Source organism: Schistocerca serialis, chromosome 4 (genome assembly GCF_023864345.2).
Source record: "Schistocerca serialis cubense isolate TAMUIC-IGC-003099 chromosome 4, iqSchSeri2.2, whole genome shotgun sequence".
Taxonomy (NCBI): Eukaryota; Metazoa; Arthropoda; class Insecta; order Orthoptera; family Acrididae; genus Schistocerca; species Schistocerca serialis.
In genome coordinates, this window is record NC_064641.1 from 771032033 (window position 1) to 771051700 (window position 19668).

Sequence of the window (19668 nt, forward strand, 5' to 3'; positions counted from 1 at the left end):
AACTTGGGTGCGTAGATCCTGAGAAATCACTACTCAGTACAACCACCTCTGGCCGTAATAACGGCCTTGATACGCCTGTGCATTGAGTCAAACAGAGGTTGAATGGCGTGTACAGGTACAGCTAGCTGCCCATGCAACTTCAACACGATACCACAGTTCATCAAGAGTAGTGACTGGGATATTGTGACGAGCCAGTTTCTCGGCCACCATTTGCCAGACGTTTTCAATTGGTGAGAGATCTGGAGAATGTGCTGGCCAGGGCAGCAGTCGAACATTTTCTATATCCAGAAAGGCCCGTATAGGACCTGCAACATGAGGTCGTCCATTATCCTGCTGAAATGTAGGGTTTCGCATGGATCGAATGACGGGTAGAGCCACGGGTCGTAACACATCTGAAATGTAACGTCCACTGTTCAAAGTGCCGCCAATGCGAACAAGAGGTGACCGAGACGTGTAACCAATGGCACCTCACACCATCACGCCGGGTGATACGCCAATATGGCGATGGCGAATACTCGCTTCCAATGTGCGTTCACCGCGATGTCGCCAAACACGGATACGACCATCATGATGCTGTAAACAGGAACTGGATTCATCCGAAAAAATGGCGTTTTGCCATTTGTGCACCCAGGTTTGTCGTTGAGTACACCATCGCAGGCGCTCCTGTTTGTGATGCAGCGTCAAGAGTAACCGCAACCATGGTCTCCGAGCTGATAGTCCATGCAGCTGCAAACATCGTCGAATTGTTCGTGCAGATGATTGTCGTCTTGCAAACGTCCCCATCTGTTGATTCAGGGATCGAGACGTGGCTGCACGATCCGTTACAGCCATGCGGATAGGATGCCTGTCATCTCGACTGCTAGTGATACGAGGCCGTTGGGATCCAGTACGCCGTTCCGTATTACCCTCCTGAACCCACCGATTCCATATTCTACTAACAGTCATTGGATCTCGACCAATGCGAACAGAAATGTCGCGATACGATAAACCGCAATCGCGATAGGCTACAATCCGACCTTTATTAAAGTCGGAAACGTGATGGTACGCATTTCTCCTCCGTACACGAGGCATCACAACAACGTTTCACCAGGCAACGCCGGTCAACTGCTGTTTGTGTATGAGAAATCGGTTGGAAACTTTCCTCATGTCAGCACGTTGTAGGTGTCGCCACCGGCGGCCAACCTTGTGTGAATGCTTTGAAAAGCTAATCATTTGCATATCACAGCATCTTCTTCCTGTCGGTTAAATTTAGCGTCTGTAGCACGTCATCTTCGTGGTGTAGCAATTTTAATGCCCAGTAGTGTATGTTCCATTCCCTACTTCACCCTCTTAGAGGTTTATTATTATGTTTTAGTTTCTAAAGGTGCCCTTGTTCTTCCCCAGAGTTCAAGCTATGTCCACGTCATATTTCATCGAAATCGGTTCAGCGGTTTGGTCGTGAAACCGTAACAGGCAGAGTTATTGTTACATTTAATAATACTGCTACGCAAGTATGGATTAAACACATTGATGATTGTATGAGCATTGTTTTCAGTACACTGAATTGTATTGCATAGAACATATCAACCAATAAATGTATTTTCACAAATATGATTAAGTTCAGAAGTCAAAGATTAATAGCTTTTTCAAAGAGTAAATATTTTCGCTAATTTGGGTAATATTCTTCAAATATGCGTTGTCTTCTTTGTTTGAAGGGCTCTTTTTTCTGTGGTCGCAGTATTACAAGTTACGTGGGTTATACCGTCTTTAGCAACTGTAATAAAATTCTTATTCAGACAAAACGAGCTTCACTTTGTTGTAAAGCGTCTTCAATGGTCACTGTAACAATATGCCTTTTTTTTTACAATTTTGTCTACCACGTTCATGAACAGTTATCATGCTTTCAATGGCTGTTATAAACAGGATTAAATTATCGTCGTTACTCTCAGCGTATTTGTTTCTTACGTCGTTCTTCTCGTTCTTCTAATATGTGAGGTAGATTTTATCACAGAACACTTTCACTAACACTACGTATATTCAGGTTTGTTTGTTGTGATGGTCCACTTCCATCTCTCCATTTCGTGTGCCTCGGTTTGATATTGCAGGATAGATTCATCACCCTTTTTTTTGTGGTTGCAGGGTTGCCTGCTACTGCTCCGTGTGTGTTTGTATTTTTCGACTGGTGTGTGTGTGTGTGTGTGTGTGTGTGTGTGTGTGTGTGTGTGTGGTTTTATAATTTTTTTCGACTTTTGTGTAATAAAGAGAGAGAGATATGTCTTTGTATCTGTGTGTAAGGAGAGCTTACAAGCCCAGTATGTCCTAACTTACGTGTGCACAAAATTGTACCATAGTAAAGCAATAATTTATCCACACAGAAGCTAGGACACATTAGCTCTCCTTAAACACACACACACACACACACACACACACACACACACACACACACAAACCTGTTACCATCAAAACAAAAGACAAACGTATGCCACAATATCAAAACGAAGTGCAGGCAGTGGCGAGATCGCAATGGGTCTTCACAGAAAAGGTTGGGTTGCGTTGTTGTGGCGGAGGAGACCAGACAGCGAGGTCATCGGTATCACCGGATTAGGGAAAGACGGGGAAGAAGTCGGCCGTGCCCTTTCAAAGGAACCATCCCGGCATTTGCCTGGAGCGATTTAGGGAAATCACGGAAAACCTAAATCAGGATGGCCGGACGCGGGATTGAACCGTCGTCCTCCCGATTGCGAGTCCAGTGTGCTAACCACTGCGCCACCTCGCTCTGTCACAGCAAAGCAAAAGGAAAATAGTGGATACATTTAGTGTTATCGAAAGTGTTCTGTACTACAGTCTACAGCATGTAAACAATGTCCTTTCAAAATTTCCAATGATATGTTTGTTTTAAGCTCCTTCATAAATACTTTCCATTACTTCTTTTTTAGTGGTGTTCATTTTGTAAATGACATGGTAATTTAATGCGAAGACGTTTAAAAACTAGGACATTTAAAGGGGCCATGTGCGTGTTTTGCGCCCAACACTATGCTTGTTGCATAGATGTTCACACGTCTCCATTCTCCCTTAGTGTGCGTACAGAAAGTCACTTTTTTTTTTTTACAGGCACATTTTTTTCACGCATACTGTCATCACTTTGCATTGCTTATATCAGAGCTAAATTGTGAGATTTCCTCGGAACGTAGTACACCACACACCTTTGTCTCGAAAAACCATGCAAACTTGAACTAACATCTTTTTGTTTATTGGGTTTATTGGGTATGAAGCTGTAGAGTCGGCCAATGTGCCATGGATCGTGCTAAGAAACCCTACTTTTAAGGGTTTCCTGGAGAGTGTCACCGGACGCAATATACCAGATGAGCAGACATTGCAGAAGAAATATTTGACACAGGTGTATGGAAAGGCTGTTGCGGATACAGAAAACAGACGTCGGTGACCACTATACTTGGCTTCCAGTCGATGAGACCACTGACATTTATGGCAGATTTGTAGCTAATGTCGTAGTGGGAAAGTTAGATTCGAGTGCACCAGGAAAACCCCGCCTACTACTGTGAAAAGATTAGGAGACAACGAATCACAGTACTGTAGTCCGAACTGTCAGGTATGCCATGCGCATCCTATGGCCAGGAGAAAACAGGAGCGAGAAATTTTTGCTGTTAGCGAAAGCAGTGTTGCTGCCAATATGTTAAAAGCGGGAGCAACACTGAAAGAATTCTACCCTACTATGATCCTGCCTTGATGTGGCCTATGGTGTCTAGCAGAGAAGTCAGAAATAATTTTCCTAAGGTTAACATTATCATTTCCTCTATTAAGAAAGTACTTCTCAAAGCTCCTACCCGCATCCAATCCTTTAAGCAAATAGCGCTAAACATTCCCCTTCCACCTGAAACCATTCGTTGAGCACCTGCCTCTTGGCAGCTTAAAATTACGTCGAATGCCACCAAAATGTCAAAGATGTAGTAGACACATTCGATTCTAGTAAATCATCTTTTAATGGAAAAGGCAAGATGGCCCTTAATAACAACAAGGATGTTACATCCTTGGCATTTTTAAGAGTTCATTTCCAATATCTGTCTGTTGCAATTCACTGCCTACAACCTGTATCTCTGCCACTGAAAGATGCTGTAAACGTCCGTCTCCGAGGTGCAGATGTATCTGGAGAAAATACCTGGTTCACTGTGTCACTAAATTAAGCAATATTCTTCTGAGGACTCCCAGATATGAAGAAAATGTCCTACATCAATCACGGGGAGAATTTTGAAGGTGGACTGCATCGGGGGGCCACGAGCAATTGCGTCGTTGAATTATGCACCATTGACCTCATGTGGTGAAGAGAGAAATTTCCCAGCGTCCAAAAAAAGAAGAACTGAGAGACAACAGGAAAAGTTTCACTTCACAAAAACTTGGAAATGTGGGTAAGTGTGTACTGCAATACCAAAATGTAATATAAAATTTCTTAGTAGTTGTAGCATTAGGCTACCTATTGTGGTCAGACGTAGGTACAAATCTCAAGTCTGAGTTTTTATGCGAGTGACACATGAAAATAGCTTTTGAGTAAAAGACTCTTCATTTAAATATTATAAAAAGAGAAAATAATTGTTGCACAGGTAAATATCTCAATTGTTAATGCATTTTTTCGAGTGCCGATATGAAGGGATAGTTAATTGGCCGTCAGTGATTGATCAATAGGTCAACATTGCATTTGTAACTATATGTATTGCTGTTATTGTACCTTTTATTTAAGTCATTGACCTCTGCCACGTAAACTTAAGTCTACGTATCGTATAGTTATAAAAGTATTTATCCAATTTAGGACCTCCATTACGTATTACATACTTAACGATTGTGATCTGCTGTTATTTCCCGTCAATTATTGAGTTGTAGGGCAATAATACATTTTTATCTGCTTATTCCGACTATTATTGTATCTTTAAATATATGTCATTGGCCTCTGCCACGAAGACTCCGTTCTACGTTTTGTACACTTCTATAGCCATTTATAAAACTTAGGCATTCCTTTTATAACATTAAAGTGTCCTTTTATGTTGACTGTTATGATATTGCGCACTGTTTTAACTATGTTTCTGCACGTGTTGTACACAATGACTGAAAGTATGCATTAACTTAGGCACATAGACGTGGAGCGCTGTTGGGTTGTACGAGTGGCCCATATTATTTGTCGTCAGTGATTGGTTTTGTAGGGCGATGTTGTGTTTACGGCTTGGATAGCACACAGCGATTGGACGTTTGAAGTAACCTAGACATCGATAACTTATCACCTAGACGCGCGGTTCTGTTTTGTTGTGCAGATGATGTATACATCCAGGTAAACTTTGCATATTCTCTAAAGAATACTAAGGTTGACTGTTAGATGTGTATTTGCGTAGATTTTGTTTGCCGCAATAACTCTGTAAGCCAGTCTCTCACGCTATGGGTGTGACATCATTACGATGTACCGGGTGATCAAAAAGTCAGTATAAATTTGAAAACTGAATAAATCACGGAATAATGTAGATAGAGAGGTACAAATTGACACACATGCTTGGAATGACATGGGGTTTTATTAGAACCAAAAAATACAAACCGCTTCATCTGATCAAAATAGCAATAATTAGCATAACAAAGTAAGACAAAGCAAAGATGATTACAGGAAATGCTCAATATGCCCACCATCATTCCTCAACAATAGCTGTAGTCGAGGAATAATGTGAACAGCACTGTAAAGCATGTCCGGAGTTGTGGTGAGGCATTGGCGTCGGATGTTGTCTTTCAGCATCCCTAGAGATACACTTGCGACTTCAAGTAACCCCAAAGCCAATAATCGCACGGACTGAGGTCTGGGGACCTGTGAGGCCAATCATGACGAAAGTGGCGGCTAAGCACACGATCATCACCAAACGACGCGCGCAAGAGATCTTTCACGCGTCTAGCAATACTTTTTTTTTTTTTTTTTTGATTCTAACAAAACCCCATGTCATTCCAAGCATGTGTGTCAATTTTTAGCTCTCTATCTACATTATTCCGTGGTTTATTAAGTTTTCAAATTTATACTGACTTCTTGATCACCCAGTACACTGACGTACACTCTTCGTGGTATATTGGTCGTGTTTATATTTTGTATAATTTTAAGCCAGCCCATGTTAATGGGCTTTCTACTGGAGTCGCATTCGGGAGGACGTGGGTTCAATCCCGTGTCCGGCCATCCTGATTTAGGTTTTCCGTGATATTCCTGAATCGGTCCAGGCAAATTCCTTTGAAAGGGAACTGTCGACTTCCTTCCCCGTCCTTTCCTAATCCGATGAGACCAATGACCTCGATGATTGGTCTCTTCCCCCAAAACAATCCAACCCAATTGGCTTTCTTTTATCTGTACACATATCAAATGCTTGTTATATCCTTATATACAAAATTCTCGTGTCACAGTGTTAGTTGCCATATCCCTCCGAAACGGCTCTATCGATTCTGATGAAATTTTACCTGTATATTCGGTTGGTCTGAGAATCGATTGTAATCTATTTTTCATACTCCTAAGTGATAAGGGTGGTCAACCCCAAAATATTTTTTCTTATTTTTTGGACAACTATTTTTGTTTTTTATGATGTGGCATTAAAAAATACAAGCAACCCTAAATTTTCACCCTTGTACCACCAACCGCTATTTTTAATAGCGATTTTAGAAATTTAATAATTTTCAACCCCAGTCGATAACTGATCAATTATCGCTTGATCAACGGCTCTATCGATTGTGATGAAATTTTACATGTATATTCGCTACGTCTGAGAATCAGACGTAATCTGTTTTTCATACCCCTAAGTGATAAGGGTGATCCACCCCAAAATTTTTTTTCTTATTTCTTGGACAGAACTTTTTATATTTATTTTTTTATGATGTGGTATTACAAAATACACATAACCCTACATTTTAACTCTTCTACCACCAACCCCTTTTTTTCAATAGTGATTTAAGTAATTTAATAATTTTCAACCCCAGTCGATAGCTGATCAATTATCACTTGATCAGTTATCCCCGCCAGGTGTCTACCGCTGATAGTCTTTCACTATTCGATAGATAGGTAATTGAAGAAACGTACCAAAAGCAACGACTCGAATATCCCTCTTTGAACCGACGTAACTAGACTGATAAGTTTAACTAGGCAGCATGTGTCATTCGCCAAATCGACATTTAGGCCTAGCGCACACGCATCGATTTTTATCGTACCGAAATATGTCGTACGATCAAATTCTTTTAGTGGAACAAAGAAGTTCCTAAAAGAAGTACCATATTTTTACGTACTATAAAAATCGATGCGTGTGCACTTGGCCTTATTCATTATGCTGGCGAACACTTTTCGATACGAAATTGCCGCAATGTTTGTATGCTCATGGACGAGCCGTGTATCGGCTGCAATTGTTAAATCCGCGCGATCTACCGGAGAAACGCTAGAACTAATAGTGGCCGATACTGCGGACTTCCCCCTAAGCCTTTTCTCACTCCCAACACAGTTCTCGGGTCTAGTGAAGCAGGGGATACAACCCGTCGGCTTTGAACAATGACGTCATTCCTTAGTCATAGATAGTAATGTCTTCACTTCGAGGCATAGATAATAAAGCAGTTCTGTGTTCTAATAAGCGCTATCATTAAAATAATTGAATGTGAATCTAAAAGCGATAATTTATCTATATTTCACTATTTTGCCATATTTCACTTTCTTATTCCACCAATATGCTTCAGTAGCTGATAAGTGTTATTTGGCTTTAAAAAAAAAAAAATCTCACGAGATAGAATAAACTGATCCTACTTCATTAAGCAATCAATAAAAAAACTAAACTAAAACATAACAGCAAAAGACTTCGTAATCTATTCTATTTTCAGTTTACCATTTTCGCTTTTGCTGTTATGTTTTAGTTTAGTTTTTTTATTGATTGCTTAATGAAGTAGGATCAGTTTATTCTATCTCGTGAGATTTTTTTTAAAAAAAAGCCAGAAACACTTATCAGCTACTGAAGCATCTGTATCTTAGGATCAGTTTATTCTATCTCGTGAGATTTTTTTTTTAAAAAGCCAAAAAACACTTATCAGCTACTGAAGGGAGCTACAACACTAAGAAGAATCGCTTCTCGGCTTTTGACAAGATCAATGTGTAGTTCCCTTTCAACAAGTGACTGCTAGTAATAGCGGAGACGAAATAAACAGATCTACAATTTGTATCCCGTGTTTCACTTAGGGTTTACTGAAGCGGAGGATACATCGTTCAGGTGAAGAACAGGACAGTAATGCTAGTGAAAACGAAGAAATCGCCTTACGACAAACTCGTATTCCGGACTGTACTTAAGCAACACACTTCGAATGAGCTTTTAATTTGTATCGGGTGTTTCATTTGCGGTTTAGTGAAGCAGGGGATACATAGTTCAAGTGAACAACAGGACAGCAATGCTAGTTGAAACTAAGAAATCGACTACGCTGAACTTGTATCCCGTACTGCACTTAAGCAATACAGTTCGAAAGACTTTCGAGATACAACTGACATATATGTAACGTGATGTATTCTTTGCTAGTAATTTCATTCATTTCTTTCCATTGTATTTTGCGGAGAAATACTAAGATAACGTGAAAATACTACTGGCCCTCACATATGTGAAATAAAGTTTATCTCTCTCGCATTCCTTTGTTTCTCAACATTCTCCTCAGCTCTTTCATCTTTGTAATGCATGCTCTCTGGCGACTTGTGACGTCATTGTTCAAAGCCGACGGGTTGTATCCCCTGCTGCACTAGACCCACGTCCATTATTATTGTTTGTGTCCCGAGCTCCCGCGAACAACGGCTATGGTGTTACACGTAAACATTGTGTGACACGTATACATTATTTTTGTAGACTAGAGATAGTTTATATGGCAAAACAACGTTTGCCGGGTCAGCTATGACATATAAATATTTTTAGAGGCGGAACGAAGTTCGCCGGCTATAGCTAGTAGATCTGTATAAAATAACATACTATTACTCCTTTCATTTTGATAAAATTAGTACGCCAACTGCAAAACTTCTTCCTGTGCAGCTTAGAGTTTATATTTGTGCATCTTGTCTATTTTACTCTAGTATTTCATTGCATCAACTGTGAACTGAAACTTTTTTCGTTTCATTTTATAACTTAACTGTTGTGTATTAGTTATAACGCTACTTGAAACTGTAATGTAATGTGCTGCCATCTTCGGTCACATTCTTCACCTATGGGTCTCAGCACTTCGCATCGGTCACTGCTTACAATCAGCTCATGGAATCTATGACTGCCGCTGTCACCATACATAATTGCTGTTTCCTGTGTCACTTTGAATGCGGGAGAACAGTGCGTACCTATACTTATTATGTATCCATGTTACAAGCACGAGTTCACAGCTATACCTGTAGTGTCATGTTCTATGCAACTTTAGCGCTATTATCTTGTCATATATGGCACGCATAGACATACATTATGATTGTTATACCTGTATTTTACGTCTTTTTATTGTATGACAGCTGATGCATGTACTTTAGAATTGACACTCCCGTGCGTTGTTGACAGCCAACTGACAAAAGTCTCCTTTTATCTTAGAGACGGCTTTTTACTCTCTGGTATGTACTGTTCAATAACCTTGTTAAAATCTTTTGAAAATCTATTAATGTTGAATACAATTCCTGTCTTGTAACCCTCCATTCCAATATCTTTCAGATCTGAAGGTGCCTGGAAACGGTCGAACCCATTTATCTATTTTCCAACATGCGATTTTGTCTAATAAAGAATTTACAAAAAGTCAGTATTCATTGGACTAGTCGACTGTTTATTTTCCATCAACAAGTAGAATAGCTGTGTGAAAAACATAATAAAATTTTCTATGTAAATATTAGTTTTCATGATATTTTTCGTCACAAAACTAAAAACGTTAAAATAGTTTGTTTAAACTTTAAAAGGGCTATTACAAGAAAATAAAAGGCTAAAATCTATCTTGCAAAGAGTTAAAAATCCGGGCCGTAATCATTATTATACGAAAACGACGAAATTAAATATGGAGTCTCCTAAGTTCTTCATTTGTCAACTGCTGTTGAGTTTCGTGGTCGCATCGAGTGACACGTCATTTTCACATCACTTCATAGCAAGCCAAAGTGACTCTATCTTCTCCCGCTATAGGGATGCTGAAGTCAAGAAAGTGACGTCGTGCTCCTTCTGTTAGTATCAATGGTCGAAGTTACTACAGTGAACATAATGCGGCTCAGTCACTTCGAATCACCACAAGAAAAGGAAGCTTTAGTTTCAGAATGGCCGTCTCGTTTGCTTAACGGATACTTCTGAATCTACATGATTACTCTGCGGTACACAATTAATTGCCTGGTAAAGGGTTCACTGAACCACCTTCCAGCTACTTTTTTACCGTTCCACTCTCGAACAGCGTGCGGGGAAAATGAACACTTGAATCTCTCCTTGCGAGACCTCTATTATTTTCTTACGATGATCGTTTCTCTCTATGTAGATGTTCTCTAGCAAACATTTTTCACTCTCTGAGGAGAAAGTTAGCGATTGTCATTTCATAAGAAGATCCAGCCGAACGAAACCCGCCTTTGTTTTAATGATTGTCTCCCCAATTAGCTTATCATATCCGTGGCACTCTCTTCTTTTACGATAATACAAAACGAGCTGCCTTTCTTTGAACTTTTTCGATGTCCTCCGTCAATCTTATTTGTTGCGGATCCCACACCGAACGATAATACTCTCCAGAGGACGAGCAAGTGTAGTGTAGGCAGTCTAGTAGATCTGTTGCATTTTCTAAGTGTTCTACCAATAAATCACAGTCTTTGGTTTGCTTTCCTAACAACATAATATATGTGATCGTTCCAGTTTAAGCTATTTGTAACTGTAATCGCTAAGTATTCAGTTGAATTTAAAGCCTTTAGATTAGTCTGATTTATCGTGTAACCGAAATTTGTCGGATTCCTCTCAGTACTAATGTGGATGACTTCACACTTTTCATCAGTTAGAGTCAGTTGCCGCTTTCTGACCATACAGATATCTTGTCTAAACCATTTTGCAATTGGTCTTGATCATCTGATGACGTTACCAGACGGTAAATGACACAATTATCTGCAAAAAATGTAAGAGGGTCGCTCAGATTGTCTCATAGATTACGAACAGCAGAGGGCCTATAACACTTCCTTGGGGACCGCCAGATATTACTTCTGTTTTACTCGATGACTTTTCGTTAGTTACTACGAATGTGACCTCTATGTCAGGGAATTACAAATCCAGTCGCACAACTTAGTCGATGCTCCATAGGCACGCAATTTGATTAGAAGTCGCTTGTGACGAATAGTATCAGAAGTCTTCTGTAAATCTAAAAATACGGAAACAATTCGACATCCCCTGTGGATAGCACTTACTACTTCGTGAGAATTAAGAGTTAGTTGTGTTTCGCAAGAACGATATTTTCTGAATTCGTGTTGGCGATTAGCCAATAAACCGGTTTCTTCGAGGTAATTCATAATGTTCGGAGATAATGTATTGTTGCAAATCGACGTTAGCGATATGGGTCTGTAATTCAGTGGATCACTCCTATTTCCTTCCTTGGGCACTGGCGTGACTTCTGCTACTTTCCAATCTTTAGGTATGGATTTTTCGATGAGCGAACTGTGTTGTATATGATTGCTACGTCTGGAGCTATCGTATCAGCATACTCTGAAAGACACCTGACGGGTATACAATGTGGATCGAGGAATCACCTAATAAGGCGATTTAAGCTGCTTAACTACACCAGGGATACATACTTCGAAGTTACTCATGATGGCAATTGTTCTTGATTCGAATTTTGAAATATTTACTTCGTCTTATTCGGTGAAGGAATTCCAGAAAGCCGTGTTTAGTAGCTCTGCTGTAGTGGCACCGTCACGACTAACCTCACCATTGTTAACACGCAGTGAAGATATACCCACGACGAGAACATGGCAAGTGCTACAACCGAATTTCCCAGAAACTTCGCTCAGTGGAGGTGGCGTCAAAAGCAGCGAACACATGTCTCGGCTAATCTATAGATATTATACAATTTTAGAGAAAACGACGGCCACAGTTTTGGAGGTACCTTATGTGCTTTTTAGCGAGTAAGTCATTCAGCCGAAGTGGTAGCGTAGTGTATAGCGTCGTGGCTTCTCACATTTGCACCCCGTGTTCGAAACCCGCTTATTGTTATTTTTGTTGTTCATTTATCTACCCTATGTAGGCATAAGATTACTACAAGAATGTTTTCCTATGTATAGTGAAGTAAGTGTCCCTTACCCGTTTAGTTAGTGTGTTGACGAATGAGTAAAAAAAAGAGAAAGAGAAAAAAGAAAAATAAATGAATGAGAAAATTATTTGAAATTGTTTTCGTTGAAATTCTTGAACTGTACCTTGATTCATAATCAAGTGCCAGTTTTCGGAACACTGATCCATTGCGCCTGGTTTGCCGCGTAATTATTGCCAAAGCATGAAATCTACAGCAGTGCCGACATTCTACCCGAAGGGAGTTTCATGTCAGTGTGGCAAACCTGCTTATCCGTGATGTTCGTAGTCTTCCGAATTTCTATGTTTCGAGTGTTTCTACAATCACTATTATCTAGGACAGGTACCAAGCCTTCCTGAAAAACAAACAAACGAATTAAATATAAAAATTAAGTAAGTGTTGATATAAGAATATGAGAATTTAAAAAAAGCTCGTAACCTCTGAAAATACCGTACGCACTCACGTGGAAGCGACAAAGAAACTAGTATAGGCATGCGTATTCAAACAAAGAGATATGTAAAAAGGCACAATACGGCGCTCTGCGGTCATCAACGCTTATATAAGACAAGAAGTCTGTGGCGCGGTTGTTAGATCGGTTACTGTTGCCACGATGGCAGGTTATCAAGAGTTAAGTGAGTTTGAACTCGGTGTTATACAGAGCTCGCGAGAAAAATGTATACACACTTTAAGGAACGAAAAGTATTACTTATATGTTTATTTTACATTTAATAATTGATCACACGTGTTGTACAACCTTCCGTTTAGCACATGGTTACTTTAAATGTTCAAAATTTTGACCGTTGGCGGCTATACACATAACAGAACGATAGCGGTCGCCGCAACTACGTCAGTCAATGAATTTTACAGTGGATGTCGCTGTAATCTGATGGCGAAGTTCAACCGCGTACGTGGCTTACGTCGATAGACGTTATCCTTCACAGTTCCCCACAAGTAAAAGTCCATAGGTGTTAGATCTGGTGGACGTGAACTCAATGGGCCCTCTTCGTCCAATCCAGTGTCCCGGAAAACTGTCATTCAGGAAAGCTCATATGGCTAGGTGGTAGTGTGGTGGCGCCCCGGCCTGTTCGTAGAAGACCTCTTCATTAGCTACACAAAGCACACGTATACCTGTCAAAATTGATGCACGTAACATTTCTCTAGCGATAGTAGCATCAAAGAATAAGGGTCCTACTAAGCCCCTAGATGATAGTCCACACCACACATGAACCCCTGGTAGACTGACCGTTTTATCCACATAAACATGCGGATTTTCCGGTGCCCAGTAGACACTGTTATGCCGATTCACGGTTCGATTAAGTTTAAATTATGCCTCATCACTCCACACTACCGTCGTCACAAATTGTTCGTCATCAGTACCATTTGTTGGTACCATTCGCAAAATTGCATACGGCGATCAAGATCGTCATCATTAATCGCGTGCAGTAATTGTGGAACGTAAACTTTCCACTTTGCAGCTTTCAGAATTCTTCGTACACTTGTATTGCTAACCCCCACTTCACGTGCACGTTGCGCAGCAGACTTTTGTGGAGAATTAACAAACGTTTCCAACACGAGAGCCGACGAAGCAGGACGTGTAGCTGTACACTGTCTTCCTGATCTTCCTTTGTGAATTTCACAAATTGTTCCACGCAATTCAAACTTGTGAATGATGTGTTTAATTGTTAGGTGGTTTGGTTGTTCTGTTTCGAACTCCCCCTTCCACTGACGTTGCGCTTAACGGCTTTATCAAACTTGAAAAACCACTTCACAATGCACTTTCGTTTCTCGAATGTCAAGCATACTCCAGCCATCTTGTTTTCTCAATACGGAGACGAAAGTACTAACATATGTTGAGCCAAAAACCACACTACAACACATTCGTAACTCAATCGAACGATAATATCGATATCTCGATAGAGCCTGATGAAGAGAGAATACATTTTTCTGGCGGACTCTGTAGTCGGCGCACAAGCGATGGGACACAGCATCTCCGAGATAGCAATGAAGTGGGGATTTTCCCGTGCAAATATTTTACGAGTATACCGTGAATGTCAAGAATCCGGTAAAACATCAAATCTGCAACATCGCTGCGTCCGCAAAAAGATCCTACAAGAACGGGACCAACGACCACTGAAGAGAATCGTTCAACGTGACAGAAGTGCAGCCGTTCCGCAGATTGCTGCATATACGAGGGCAGTTCAATAAGTAATGCAACACATTTTTTTCCTCGGCCAATTTTGGTTGAAAAAACCGGAAATTTCTTGTGGAATATTTTCAAACATTCCCGCTTCGTCTCGTATAGTTTCATTGACTCCCGACAGGTGTCAGCGCTGTACGGAGCTGTTAAAATGGCGTCTGTAACGGATGTGCGTTGCAAACAACGGGCAGTGATCGAGTTTCTTTTGGCGGAAAACCAGGGCATCTCAGATATTCATAGGCGCTTGCAGAATGTCTACGGTGATCTGGCAGTGGACAAAAGCACGGTGAGTCGTTGGGCAAAGCGTGTGTCATCATCGCCGCAAGGTCAAGCAAGACTGTCTGATCTCCCGCGTGCGGGCCGGCCGTGCACAGCTGTGACTCCTGCAATGGCGGAGCGTGCGAACACACTCGTTCGAGATGATCGACGGATCACCATCAAACAACTCAGTGCTCAACCTGACATCTCTGTTGGTAGTGCTGTCACAATTGTTCACCAGTTGGGATATTCAAAGGTTTGTTCCCGCTGGGTCCCTCGTTGTCTAACCGAACACCATAAAGAGCAAAGGAGAACCATCTGTGCGGAATTGCTTGCTCGTCATGTGGCTGAGGGTGACAATTTCTTGTCAAAGATTGTTACAGGCGATGAAACATGGGTTCATCACTTCGAACCTGAAACAAAACGGCAATCAATGGAGTGGCGCCACACCCACTCCCCTACAAAGAAAAAGTTTAAAGCCATACCCTCAGCCGGTAAAGTCATGGTTACAGTCTTCTGGGACGCTGAAGGGGTTATTCTGTTCGATGTCCTTCCCCATGGTCAAACGATCAACTCTGAAGTGTATTGTGCTACTCTTCAGAAATTGAAGAAACGACTTCAGCGTGTTCGTAGGCACAAAAATCTGAACGAACTTCTCCTTCTTCATGACAACGCAAGACCTCACACAAGTCTTCGCACCCGAGAGGAGCTCACAAAACTTCAGTGGACTGTTCTTCCTCATGCACCCTACAGCCCCGATCTCGCACCGTCGGATTTACGTATGTTTGGCCCAATGAAGGACGCAATCCGTGGGAGGCACTACGCGGATGATGAAGAAGTTATTGATGCAGTACGACGTTGGCTCCGACATCGACCAGTGGAATGGTACCGTGCAGGCATACAGGCCCTCATTTCAAGGTGGCGTAAGGCCGTAGCATTGAATGGAGATTACGTTGAGAAATAGTGTTGTGTAGCTAAAAGATTGCGGAATAACCTGGTGTATTTCAATGCTGAATAAAACAACCCCTGTTTCAGAAAAAAAATGTGTTGCATTACTTATTGAACTGCCCTCGTATTAAGGCTGGGCCATTAACAAGTATCAGCGTTAGAAACATTCAACGAAACATCATCGATATGGGCTTTCGGAGCCGAAGGCCCACTTGTGTACCCTTTATGACTGCACTAAAGCTTTACGCCTCGCCTGCGCTCGTTAACACCGACATTGGTCTGTTGATGATTGGAAACATGTTGCCTGCTCCGAAGAGTCTCCTTTCAAATTGTATAGAGCGTATGGACACGTACGGGTATGGAGACAACCTCATGAATCCATGGTCCATACATGTCACCAGGAGACTGTTCAATATGGTGGAGGCTCTGTAACAGTGTGTGGCTTGTGCATTTGGAGTGAAATGGGAGCCCTGATATGTCAAGATATGACTCTGACAGGTGACACGTACGAAGGCTTCCTGTCTGATCACCTGCATCCATTCGTGTCCATTGTGCATTCCGACGGACTTGGGCAATTCGAGCGGGACAATTCGAACCCTATAAATCAAGAATTGTTGCAGAGTGGCTCTAGGAACACTCTTCTGACTTTAAAAACTTCTTCTGGCCGCCAGATTCCCCAGACATGAACAGTGTTGAGCATATCTGGGATGCCTTGCAATGTGCTGTTCGGAAGATACCTTTACCCTCTCGTATTCTTACGGATTTATGGACAGCCCTGCAGGTTTCATGGTGTCAGTTCCCTCCAGCACTACTTCAGATATTGATCGAGTAAATGCCACGTCGCGTTGTAGCACTTCACGTGTTCGCGGCGTCGTACACGATATTAGGCAGGTGTACCAGTTTCTTTATCTATTCAGTGTATATTGTGTAATAGATGTATGACATTGTGAGACGCAGCTGTAATTTTACAGTCAATATAATATCCTTGAATCCACTAACTTGATAAGAAACATTCGTATAGCAACCTTTTGCGGAGATGGGTAGATTATTGAAAAATGTTAAATGAAATAAATACAAACAATAACCGGATTTCGAACACGGGTCACCAAAGTGAGAGGCTGTGACGCTAGCCACTGTGCCACCATTTTGGCTGAGATTATAGCGCCCTAAATGACGTCAAAATTAGGTCGAAAACTTTGATCATTGTTTTCTCGGGAACTCTTTGAGTATCTATGGATAACACGTGACACGTATTCGCTTATTTTTACTCTTCCTCCACCGAGCGAAGTTTCTGGGAAATCAGGTTATGGCACTTGTCGTGTTCTCATCATTAACAGTAGTGTTTTAACAATTACATTAAATATCGCCCATCCGTACTCTGTGTATTAAGACGCTGACCTCCTCACACTGTGAGTGCGTGTTGAAGCATCCCCAACTCTCTTGTGGTTCCCTTCTTAGGTACTCCACGTCGACGTCTGCTCGTAGATACGTATCGTCGGTAGGTTTTCCGGCTTTACTTCCCGATGTGACAGTGACGACTCTCCGATGAGGTGCGGACCTTGTGTTTTGCTATTACTGCGAGTCTTGTAAATATCGCTTTTATTTAGCAATTTGCCCGGCTAAAACTCTCCCCTTTTATGATTAAGACAGCCTGCGCCACCATTCGGAGGGAGTGGGGACGACAAAGAGTCACAAAAGTTCATATTAAGCAGTCCGTAAAACACGTAAACGTTCATTTCAGTTAGCGTGTTAGTTAATGCCTACGGTTTCCGCTAGATGGTGCTGACTTACTGCTGAATAACTTTGGTTCCGTAAAACCTTCACTAATTAGTACTAGGTAAATGAAATAAGTACAAAACACTTGTATTTCACTTTCACTCTATATTCAAGGATTAAGATGGTGATGGATGATGGCCTATTTTAAAGGTTCCTAGCCTGGAGGAATCTATATAGTCCGCAAATGCCGATATGCACGCGCTCTACGTCCAGATTCGCAACTAACGGCACACTACACTTTCAAAAGACCACACGTTAATATCTGAATACCGGTACCTCTGAATTCACTCGTATCAGCAAATAATTTGAGTTTCTGTCGTCTATATGTCCGTAAAGTTTCAATCTAGCGCTAAAGTCCCAAAATCCCCTTAATACTCCGTTGTTACCAACAGTCAGAGATCGTACACTACATCACTTTTAATCTCCGTAGTATTCTAACAGTTTATCGTGAATCTTAACATGATAAAGTCCAATCTATTGTCTCGCTGACTGATACGGGTTCCCCGCCCTTTAACGAAACAATAAAGGAAAAAAGGGCGGCAATAATCACGATCAGGCCTTTTATAGGTTTTTCATCACAAGAGTTTAACGTCACTGCCTTCTCCATGACGGAGCTTCCGTGGCTTTGCTGTACTTACACGTTAAACTACTTGCTGATATACTATAATTTTGATCTGCAATTACCGAACTCTGATTCTACACTATTTTCCCCTCTAAAATTCAATTCTTAATTTTAAATTATTCTTTCTGTGGTGTCACCGCCAGACACCACACTTGCTAGGTGGTTTTTAAATCGGCCGCGGTCCACTAGTATACGTCGGACCCGCGTGTCGCCACTGTCAGTGATAGCAGACCGAGCGCCGCCACACGGCAGGTCTAGAGAGACTTACCAGCACTCGCCCCAGTTGTACAGCCGACGTTGCTAGGAAAGGTTCACTGAGAATTACGCTCTCAATTGCCGAGACGATAGTTAGCATAGCCTTCAGCTAAGTCAATTGCTACGACCTAGCAAGGCGCCATTTATCCTTTGCTATGTATCTAATGAAGCATGTACAGTAACAAGACCAATATTCACCAACTGTGGATTAAAGTTAAGTATTCCAGCAGCTACGCACTTTTCTTTATAGCATTCATTACGTATCCTGTTTCAGACCTCACGCCAGCCAGCGTGAGTTTAAGCGCGTGCCTTTCGGTTACCCGTCACTGTGGACTGGCTGTCTTGTCAGTCCACAACACTCTCTACAACTTTTATCACTGTAAACTGAACAGAGGTGTTACAGTATGTGTTGAGGCGGTCTCACCTGGTAGTAGACGGTGTCGGGCGTGTCCGGTCCCGGCGTCCACTGGACGACGCCCGGCTCGCCCTCGTCGCACTGCAGCGTCAGGGAGCGCTGGTAGGCGCCGAACGACGCGAACTCGTCCGCTGGCGGCTGGTCGGGGTCCGGGGTCCAGTTGCACAGCCGGCCTGTGCCGGTGGGCACCACGTCACCCCGCCGGTTCACCGACACGCCCGCGAAGATGCGCACCTCCTGAAAACGCACATCATCGCTTGTACCATATCCTGCAGCAGGTTTAAAGGAGTGAGCAGCCCGACTGTAATTGTGGAACAGCAGGTACGGTAGTAGAAATCAGTATAAAGACATGAATGTTTGCAGGAAAATTGACATTGCCGGTCGGCGTAGTTGTGCAGAATGTACACTACTGGTCATTAAAATAGCTACACCACGAAGATGACGTGCTACAGACGCGAAATTTAACCGACAGGAAGAAGATGCTGTGATATGCAAATGATTAGCTTTTCAGAGCATTCACTCAAGGTTGGCGCCGGTGGCAACACCTACAAGGTGCTGACATGAGGAACATTTCCAACCGATCTCTCATACACAAACAGCAGTTGACCGGCGTTGCCTGGTGAAACGTTGATGTGATGCCTCGTGTAAGGAGGAGAAATGCGTACCGTCACATTTCCGACTTTGATAATGGTCGGATTGTAGCCTATCGCGATTGCGGTTTATTGTACCGCGACATTGGTGCTCGCGTTGGTCGAGATCCAATGACTGTTAGCAGAATATGGAATCGGTGGGCTCAGAAGGGTAATACGGAACGCCGTGCTGTACCCCAACGGCCTCGTATCACTAGCAGTCGAGATGACAGACATCTTATCCGCATGGCTGTAACGGATCGTGCAGCCACGTCTCGATCCCTGAGTCAACACATGGGGACCA

At 42.1% G+C, this 19668-nt stretch overlaps 1 protein-coding gene across 1 annotated transcript in view; it reads right to left on the reverse strand.

Moving 5' to 3' along the window:
* The window catches only part of LOC126473332 (protein Skeletor, isoforms D/E-like), a 337232-nt gene that overhangs the window by 7514 nt on the left and 310050 nt on the right, over positions 1-19668 (reverse strand). The window contains exon 13 of the mRNA XM_050100317.1: positions 18745-18972. Within this exon, the coding sequence (XP_049956274.1) occupies positions 18745-18972 (228 nt within the window). The remainder of the gene's footprint in view (positions 1-18744; positions 18973-19668) is intronic.